Here is a 10,302-nt window from a genome sequence, read left to right as displayed (position 1 = left end):
CACATCAAGGTCAAAACCACAGTCACACCCATAACACAGTTTCTTAACACCACAAGTCAAGGCCACTGAAGGCTAGTCCATGAACCCCAAAGAGCTGTGACTGCTGGGGAACCCCACAAACACTAAGGTAAGTGAACCTCAGCGTGAGTATGGTCCTGGGAGTAGCCCCGAGGAGGGTCTCTGGGGACCATAAACTGTTTGTGGTTGGCATGGTAACCAGGAGACTATGACATCCTCAAGGGTGGGCGGGGTCACAGAACACCAGCTTTAAAGTAAGTGAATCATGTGTGGCTCATTTAATTTTAAAGGAGGCCTCTGAGCAGAGCTTAGAACAATTTTTTCCTCTGAGTGCCATTTCCCAAAGGTACTCACAGAACAATAAGGTGTGACCATAATGGCCGCACTGAGTTGTCTTTTGGACAGTGTTAGAAGGGACATAAAGAAGGTGGACAGAGAATTAAGGCAACTGAGATGTATCGACGAGCTCAGCTCCCGCTGCCTGTGCGACCTCTACATGCACCCGTACTGCTGCTGTGACCTGCACCCCTACCCCTACTGCCTCTGCTACTCCAAGCGATCCCGCGCCTGCGGCCTGTGCGACCTATACTACCCGTGCTGCCTGTGTGACTACAAGCTGTACTGCCTTCGCCCATCGCTCCGCAGCCTGGAGAGGAAAGCGATCTGCGCCGCTGAGGACGAGAAAAAAGAGCTGGTCAAGTGAACGAGGATGTAGCGCAGTCAGAGTAGCAGCCGCAGCAGGGGAGGAGGAGGGCGGTGGGGACAGTGACAGCTGTCTAGACGTGAAAAGGGATCAAGACAGTGACTCAGGTGACTTAGGAGAGGAAAATGGGGTCCATGGTGGGAACAGTGTGGTTCTCCAAAAGCAGCGTGCGGTGGTGGGCTGACAACGTTGGTGGGAGTTTACAGCAGGAGCGTCAGTTGATTAAATAAGGTGTGGCCTTAATGAGGGGGAGAATTGAGGGGTGTCGCTAAAAGCTACCGGGAGCAGCATACTGGGTTTGACTGGGTACGATGGAAGTGACCTGAGTAACTCTGGACTTGCAGAAATGACTGCAGGCGAAGTCATAGTCATTGATCAAATCCTTACTGTTTGCCAGAAGCCTCGGCAGTAGAGAGTGGACTGAAGGGTAGAGGCTCCCACTGTGTATGGAAACCGTTCTCCTAGCAAGGCTCAGGCAGAGCTGATCTGGAGCAAGGGCTGCCCTGTTGGCCTTCCCCTCCACCTCAGAAAGGATGGGCGACAGGCTCACCCTTCACAGTAGATTCAGAAGATTCAGACGGATTTCTGTTGAATTGGGTAATTCAACTGGGGGAGTTATGCTTCCTTTAATCCTTGCCTATCTTTTCACAGAGACTTATAGTCTATATAGATGGGGGGGCATTGTTCTCTGAAACAGGAAGAAGGGACTAAAGAGGTGGGTGTGATGGCTGACTCCTGCAGCCCTTGCGCTTGGGAGGCAGAGGCAGGAGGAGGCTCACAGGTTCTTGACCAGCTTCTGACGCAGAATGAGTATGACACCAGCATGGACTATGTGAGACTTTTCCCAAAGATTGTAAAAGGGGGGTTGAAAAGTTGCGAAGTTCTTCTATGTATGGATACATTAAGTGAAAAAGCAAGAGGTAGAAACATCATGTTTAATAAGGGATTGTTTTTAAAAATAGAGCGGAGACAGATAGGACACATGGGAAGACAGGAGGTGAACAGATGGGAAAGGAAGGAGTAACGGGTGTGCGGATAGAGAAAGCCCCTTGACAACAGTGACCGTGATGTGTTATTGAGAAGGGTAGTGGGACAATTACTGGTGATGTCATCAGTCCCAAGGTCAGAAGCAGACCTACCTGGCGATCTGGGATGGGGTAGTCGCCTACAAATTTATCTACAATTTTGAAGCAATGTTGGTTTTTTTTTTTATTCCCCAGGATGTCAAGCTAAATATTTCACTGCGAAATAGGGCCTAGTTAATGTTTGCTCCAAATATTGAGTGTTCTTTGTGAGTTGCCTATGTCCTCTCTCCACGGCTCTAAGTCTTCTATCTTGGTCGTCTGGTTGTCCCCACGTCCTACACTTTCAGGGCGGATTCTTGTCTGCCCACTGCCTTGTCCCCCTGGCTTCTCACGAGATGGTTTCCTGGCACACAGTAGACTCGGCCTCAAGCCTCTCTCTCTACTGTGATTCAGAGGGAGCAGCACTTTCTCCGGTCTGTGTCCCCTCGGTTCTGTTCTGGCAGCGTCTGTGAAGCAGGCAGGGCCCTTACCTAGTTCCTGGCCCTGTGACCCCCAGGTTTGTCCTTCTTTATCTCTACTCCGGCACTTTAGTTCCAATTCACGCACCTCGCGACAGTTCCTGCTCTATTTCCAACAGCCGGAGGCTTCACCGTCTGGGAGGGCTGGTGTCTACTCTAAACCTGCGGCTTCAGTCTTCCTGAATGGGGTGAAGATGGGAAAGCCCAGCTCTGACCTCCAATCCCAAAGGACTCATGACGAAGTTTTCTTTCAGTGAAATGCCTTCTTTCTTGTTTTCCTATCTCTAATCTAGCTCCTGACCTGTGACTGAATAGGTCTCGAAATAATCAATCTCCATTCAGTTTTGTTTTGTTTTTTTTTTTTAAACCATCTTTGGCATCAAACTGTGCTCAAGGTCTTTTGAGTTTAGAATTCATATTTGTGTGACCTTTGCCTCTTTAAAGAATGTCTGGGCAGTGCTGGAGAGATGGCTCAGAGGTTAAGAGCATTGCCTGCTCTTCCAAAGGTCCTGAGTTCAATTTCCAGCAACCACATGGTGGCTCACAACCATCTGTAATGAGGTCTGGTGCCCTCTTCTGGCCTGCAGACATACACACAGACAGAATATTGTATGCATAATAAGTAAATTTAAAAAAAAAAAAAAGTAAAAAAGAATGTCTGGGCATTGGTGACATGTCTTTTCAGATGTCTGACTGTGTTGTCCAGAAGGTTCCTTATCCTTCATCTATAATTACCTCAGCTATATTGAACTTTTTTTCTGAGTCTTCCATGTCTCTGGTGTTTCCCACCTGGCAAGAAAACTGAAATAACAGTTTTATCTCCACAGGAGACTGGAGAGATGGCACAGTGGTTAGGAACACTGACTGCTCTTCCAGAGGTCCTGAGTTCAATTCCCAGCAGCCATATGGCGGCTCACAACCATCTCTAATGAGATCTGGCGCCCTCTTCTAGGGTGCAGGCATAACGATGTATACTTAATAAATAGACAAATCTTCAAAAAAGAATTAGAAATTCCCACCGCATGTCTTTGCTGTTTGAGGTATGTATGTATACAGCGGGCTGTTTTAGGCAAGGATTTAAAGCCTCGCTCACTCACTATCGGTGTTTCTTAAGCCGCTGCTTTAGAAGCCGCAGTCTCGGACCAGACTCGGCTCTTCTTTGCCGCTTCAGGATTTTCCTGTCCTTTCCTGTTGTTCTCCGAGGTCCAGCAGTCACCTGTCTCTTCCCTCGCTTTTGGATTTGCAGGAGTGGTGGTCACGGAATTTGGTTTTCTTTCACGAAGCCATGCCACCAGCCTGAATTTAGCCTGTATATCCATACTTCCCAGGCTTCCTTGTCTCTAAAGCTAGAGAAACTAACAAAACCCGTCCTTCCTCCATCCTGTCTGATGAACGGATGCCCATGGAGACACTGACTTCTGACTTGAGTCCTTGCAACCCGGTGCATCTTCGTTTGTAGTATGCCCTTGAGCTGCACAGGGCTCAACCTCTGTGCCCCTTCCTGACTCCTAGAGACCAATCCCAAGACTGCCTTCCATCCACTCACCCAAACACCTGAGGTTAGCCTGACTCTTAATAAGAAATTCCCTGGAAAATCCCCCACACAAAACATGCTGTCTAAAACCTCAACTATTTCTCTTCTTTGCTTTCACACTGTGAGTTTGAGGTCAGTCACTGAGGCTGATGCAAGGCAGAGGTCCTATGACTACCAAAAGTTGATTTTCCCCCCTTGCTGCTTCTGGGTTCACTGAAAGGTGAAGTGAATGGCCTCTTTAGTGTCGTTTATACTCTTTCTAACTCCTACCTCTCAGAATCCATCATCACTTGAAGAGTTGATGCCCGTGTGGTCAAATGCAATTTTCAATTTTACTTTCTGTGCTAGAAATAGAACCCAGGTCCTCGGGTATGCTAAGTAAGTATTCTACCACGGAATACCCTCCAGGCTCAGATGTGTGTCTGTTATTTGGTTTAACATTTTTGTTTAATGGTACAGGCTTGGGAATTGTTCACATAAAGTCTTGGGGTAAATCTGTGTAAAGTACAGCCCACACAGCCCAATAAAGACAACTAACTCATGGGGTGAAAGTTAGGTGCCTAGCATTTCCTGTTCCTGATGACTAGGGGGTGGCAGAGCAAAGCCAGATCCGCCCGAGTCCAGAGCACACTGCTAGTTTTCAGTGTGACCCTGAACCGGTGTTAGCTGCACCACCTAGAACTTAATAGAAAGACAAAGTCTTAGCTGTATCCCGCCCTAGTGAATCTAGAACTCGGATGGGAACTGGACACCTGTGTTTTGCTAGCCCGGCTGGAAGGAGGATGCATCAACACCACAGAACCTGCTCCTGCTGACCAGTGACATCTGTCTACTCCAGAAGTCTGAGGGAAGGAGAAAAGCAGGAAAGAAAAGCAGAGGGGCCAAGGACATGGCTCAGTTGCTAAAGCGCTTGCCCCACAAGCATGAGCTCAGATCCTCAGGATCCACATAAAAAATCTGGGTGCTGTGGCATCTATAGCCTCAGCACTGGGAAAGCAGAGACAGGAGGCCCTCAGGGGTGCTGGCAGCCAGTGTAGTCTAATCAGTGAGGTCCAGAGCAAGCCCCTGTTCCAAAAATTAAGGTTGCCTGATGTCAACCTGGCCTCCACTCACACATGCACACACACACACACACACAAACATGCACACACACACAAACACACACACACACACACATACAAACATGCACACATGGGGGCGGCAGCAGCAGGAGGCAGGTGATGATAAAGATGAAGATGTCAGGAGTGTTTAGGTAGCTCTTTGGGATGGGTTTAAATTCAAGAGAAAAGGAATGTCCCCCTGAAGTTAGAGGAGGCCCACCTGTCTGTGCTCATTTAAGTTCCTGTTACTTTCTCCTGCACTGGGTTGAAATTGATCTCTGTGGAAACAGCTGAATATATAACTCTACCGGGAAGGCAGGGTGTTTCCCATTCAAGGGTGGCTGAACATGGGAGTGAACCCAGCTGTGACAGGAGAAAAGTGGGGCGCTCTGTGGAGCTCCGCTCACAGGCGCAGTCCCCCTGCCCCAGCTGGCAAGCTTCCCTAGTCCACGGGAGTGGGGCATAGGAGGGCATGTGCCCCTGGCTCAGAACCTTGCAGTTATGGAAAAACCCACTTGGGGTTGTGGGGAACCCACCAGGCAAGAGGCATGTTCCAAGTTCAGAATTGAGTTTGATGAGTCAGATGTGGGCCCAGCAAGTTCTCCTACGACCCACACGTTCCCCAGAACCATTAATGTAGAAATGATAAGAAGCCTGGCCTAGCGGACACGTTTAGGCAGTCTTCTGGAGACTCAAAGTGCAGGACTCCTGGACAGTGTGGGGACCCTGGACGGTGTGGGGACCCTGGACAGTGTGGGGACCCTGGACGGTGTGGGGACCCTGGACAGTGTGGGGACCCTGGACAGTGTGGGGTCCCTGGATAGTGTGGGACACCTGACAGTACCGGGCCCTGACAGTGTGGGACTCCTGGATGGTATGGGACCCCCCAGACATTGTAGAACCCCTGGACAGTTACTGCAGAGCCAAAGGAGTCAAGGTGACAGGAACAGCGGGAAGTGAGGAGGGGCCAGTAACAGAACACATTTAACTAAAGCTGGGACTAGGTGTCTAAGAGGAAACAGATCGACAAGTCAGGTCCCAGATTAGGCTCCAGTTCCTGCGGCGGCGAGCAGACAGAGCTCTTCCAGGAAGAATCAGCTGAGGTTTAGGGAACCTGCTCGGGAGTCTTGGCTTGCTTTTGTTAGTCCCATCCTATCTTCACTATCGGTATCAGGATTCCACATTTCCCATCCAAACCAGACCGACTTTCCCTGCACATGTACACACGCACACACACGCACTCGCACACACACACGCACATGCTCACACACACACACGCTCACACACACACACACACACACACACACACACACACACACACACACACACTCCTGAGAGACCCTTCACATACACCTCTGGCTGCTTCTTCAAGCCACGATCCAGCCAGAGAGAACTGGTGTCTGGGCTACACCTTGTGAGCTCCTCTTTGCCCTCCCAGAGCTGGTGATTTGAAAGAAGCCAGTTCTCTCCTTTCTTTTTGGGATGACCCAAGGCACCCGGGCACATACAGGACAGGATGACTAACCAGTTTCCTCAGGGCCAGGGTGGAATGGAGGTGAAGGACTCGCACTGTGCTGTCTCCTCTGCTGCTCAAGTCATCTGTTTGCTTCAGCGCCCCCTAGGAGAGAGAGCTAGTGGTCACTTTGTGATCAGCCAAGCCCGCGTGTAGTTTTCAGTGCAAGAGTAGAAATTCACCTCATTAAGTCAGTCCCATGAAGTTTAATCAAGTGAGAAATACAAATTAAAAGCAGTGTGTATAGCATGATTTGGAAATAAGGGCACACATAAATCTATGTTTACGTAAAAATCACACACACAACTCTCTCACTCACTCACACACACATACACAGAGACAAGAAAATACAACAAAAGTACTATTATGTGTGTTATAATATTAAAAAAATACTTTAGTTTATCTATGTCCCCTGGATCTTCTACAATGAACTTGTGTAACTTAAGCAAAGAAGAACGTGTTTAAATAAAATTCAGTATAAAAAGGCATACAGGGGCTGGAGAGAGAACTCAATAGTAAAGAGCATTTGCTGTTCTTCCAGAAGACCCCAGCTCAGTTCCCAGCACCCACTTCAGGCTGCTCACAATCATCTATAACTTCAGCTCCAGAGTATACGATGACCCTGACCCCTTCAGACACCAACAGTCACACGCACAAACCTACACACAGACACACAAACCTGCACGTAGCTAAACTACAGTAAGCAGAAATCTTCAAAAGCATTTAAAGCGGTACAGTGGTAATCTCGTAGGCATCACGGGCTGTTGAGAAGTTTAAATAAAGCACCACCTCTGGCGTACTCAGCACTGGGAAGGGTGGATTTTAAGGAAAAAGAAAACAAAGGCCTCCCAGCCTAGCTGAGTGTTAAGCACCTTCGTAAAATGCATTCCATACATAGGTAGATGTCATAGTTGTTATCGTCCTGGACCGAGGCAGAGGAAAGCTCGAGAACTTGCCTGCACAGCAGAGCCTTGCAAGAAGTGAGGGAAGAGAGTCCAGTTCTGGGGCCACAGCTCTAGTTAGGGACTTTGGCCCTCCCTGGCAAAAAGAGTTATTTTTATTTTTGTGTTTATCTCAGTGTGGGCATTGCACATTAGTGCGGTGCCCAAAGTGCACCAGACCCTCTAGACCTAGTTACAGGAGGTCGTGAGCTGCCTGACATGGTGGGGGGAACTGAACTTGGGTCCTTTGGAAGAGTAGCAAGAGCTCCCTCTCTCTCTCTCTCTCTCTCTCTCTCTCTCTCTCTCTCTCTCTCTCTCTTTCGGCTTTTTGAGACAGGGTTCTGCTGTGTAACAGTCCTAGTTGCCCTGGAACTAGCTCTGTAGACCAGGCTGGCCTCAAACTCACAGAGATCCGCCTGCCTGTGCCTCCCGAGGCTGGGATTAAAGGCGCGTGCCGCCACCGCCCAGCATAGCAAGTGCTCTTACCTGCTGAGCCATCTCTCCAGCCCGGCTTTCCTATTTCTTGATGCATCCTCACTGCCCAATCAGTGCAAGCTCCTGCTATTATTAAGGGTTACTCGGCAGTGCTGCCCAGCAGCCACGGCAAAGGTGCCCCGATTTCTAGCTCACTCCACTCTGGCATCAACATTCCTCTCATGAGTGATTTCAAGTTAGCAACACAACGTTGCTGAATGAGGAGCTGGGGAAACACACACACAACAAACTCTTGCAAGATGATAGGATCCCAGCTAGCATGTCACTGGGAAATCTCCATGTATCTGTTCCGCACTGGCAACCAGACAGACTGGATTTCCAGCTGTCCAGGGATTTGCCTGGTCCAAGGAAGAACTAAGCCAGAGTTCTCTTGCCTTGTCCTTTGCCAGTGAGCTTTCTGGTGGAGCGTCTGTGTGTCTGCCCAGTGATGGCCAGATAAAATCATGCTTTAATGTCCAGATTACCTGGCAACTGTTAGGCTCAAGCAATCCTCCTGTCTCACCTTCTGGAATAGCTGGGTCTGCAGACACACACATTATTCCTGGCTTTGATCTTTAAGACACAGGGATCAAATGCTAACTTACTGGTTGTGTCTCATTTAAAAAAAAAAAAAAAGAAAAAAGAAAAAACCTTGAGCTGGGGTGTGGCCCAGCAGAGAGGACTTCCCTAACATGCATGAGGCTCAAACCTCAGCATCAGAAAACCAAAGCAAATCTGTCTAACAAGATAACAGTAATCAAGCAAGATGTATGATGGATCCAGCGCAGTGCTGAGTAAAACATGGTCTCATTTAACTCTCCCGCAGTGTTGAGATGGATTATCACCATCATTACAGGTAAGGAAGCTGAGTCACAGAGTAACCAGGTTAAGGACCAGGCCAAGAGTCCATAACTTAGAGCAGGAGGAGCTAGATTTGAGCATTAGAGAAAGATCTGAAAGAGAGGCCAATGGGTTTGGATGGGGTTGATATAAGGAAAAGGGGGTGGGGAGGTAAGGTGGGATGGGGACTCAAGGGTGGGGGGTTCGGGGACTGGGGTGGGGGGGCTCCTATTTTATGGGTGGTGTGTAGAGTCCAGAGGTCTAATCTCTCTTTCTCTCCCCGCTTTGCAACCACAGACTCAGAAGGACCACCAACAGAATCCTGGCCTCATCTTGCTGCAGCAGCAACATCTTGGGATCGGTTAACGTGTGTGGCTTTGAGCCCGACCAAGTCAAAGTGCGCGTCAAAGATGGGAAGGTCTGTGTGTCAGCCGAGAGGGAGAACAGGTACGACTGCCTCGGATCCAAAAAGTACAGTTACATGAACATCTGCAAAGAGTTCAGCTTGCCGCCATGCGTGGACGAGAAAGACGTGACGTACTCCTACGGGCTCGGCAGTTGCGTCAAGATCGAGTCTCCCTGCTACCCTTGCACATCTCCCTGCAACCCCTGCAACCCTTGCAGCCCCTGTAGCCCCTGCGGCCCCTGCGGCCCCTGTGGCCCCTGCGGTCCCTGTGGCCCCTGTGACCCTTGCAACCCCTGCTACCCTTGTGGAAGCCGATTCTCCTGTAGGAAGATGATCTTGTAAGGCGTATGTAAGAACCTATGTCTTAGCAGCAGTCAGTACACCAGTCAGGCAGCTCTAGAGCGCTTCTCTTCCCCTTCCCGTAGCCCATGTGGTTCAAGCGCATAGGAAACTGAATACACAACTGCAATCTGACGACCTCGTGTGCTGCTCTTTGATTTGACCCCCTGCAGAATTAGCTCATTGAAGAATTAAGGGAAAGGGTGGAAGACAGAGGAGACCTGCACTCCCTGTCCTCCATACCAAACAACCTCTAAACCCAGGGGCATTCCCCGGCACAGATAATCCTGGGAAATGGCCCTGCCCGCAGAGAACACTGTTGGAGTAGTTGTGGTGGAAGATAATACCCAGTGAGGTATTCCCAAGCCCAACAAGACTGTGGATTTACTTGGGGACCAGACAGTTCTTGAGAGAATAGGGCAACGCACAGTACGCTTGCTAGTAGATTCAAGAACAGGGCAGCCGTTGAACTATAGTGTTTCAGCATCCCTGCGGTTTTGATGCTCCACCCCTGGCTCAGGGTATTTTGCAGCCTCCTGGGGATTTATTGAGACTCACTCTCTTTTTCCAGTTCTTGAAGCTGGTTTTAGGCACAGAAGGTGAATGGAAAAGTACAGCCGGAAAGTACAGCTTCCACAATTGACAGTGTACCTTACTTGAATTCGGATCCTCACCAGTGTAGCTCAAGAACCAGTCTTGTTTCCTTGTTTTTGTGGCCGGTCCTACTGTGTAACTCTGGCTGTCTAGAAAACTCATTATATAGACCAGGCTGGCCTCAAACTCACAGGAATCTACCGGCCTCTGTCTCCTGAGTGCTGGGATTAAAAGCGAGGCGTGTGCCACCAGGCCTGGCTTCCAGAGTGACTCCTGACTGCTGGGAAAAAGTAAGTA

General features: G+C 49.3%; 1 protein-coding gene across 2 annotated transcripts; it reads left to right on the top strand.

The window, feature by feature from the left end:
• Positions 1-247: 247 nt before the first annotated feature.
• On the top strand, positions 248-9,414 carry Odf1 (outer dense fiber of sperm tails 1). Of its 2 annotated transcripts, none has more exons than XM_005368108.3 (2): positions 248-670; positions 8,962-9,414. In XM_005368108.3, exons 1-2 carry the CDS (start codon positions 395-397, stop codon positions 9,412-9,414), a joined length of 729 nt encoding a protein of 242 aa, XP_005368165.1. In that variant the 5' UTR covers positions 248-394. The 2 variants fall into 2 exon arrangements, with proteins under 2 accessions (XP_005368165.1, XP_005368164.1); XM_005368107.3 differs by having other exon boundaries at positions 248-717; positions 8,964-9,414.
• Positions 9,415-10,302: the final 888 nt, after the last annotated feature.

This window comes from Microtus ochrogaster, unplaced genomic scaffold (genome assembly GCF_000317375.1).
Source record: "Microtus ochrogaster isolate Prairie Vole_2 unplaced genomic scaffold, MicOch1.0 UNK29, whole genome shotgun sequence".
NCBI classification, from domain to species: Eukaryota; Metazoa; Chordata; class Mammalia; order Rodentia; family Cricetidae; genus Microtus; species Microtus ochrogaster.
Note: the sequence above shows the minus strand (reverse complement) of the source record. Positions and strands in the feature narration are given on the sequence as shown.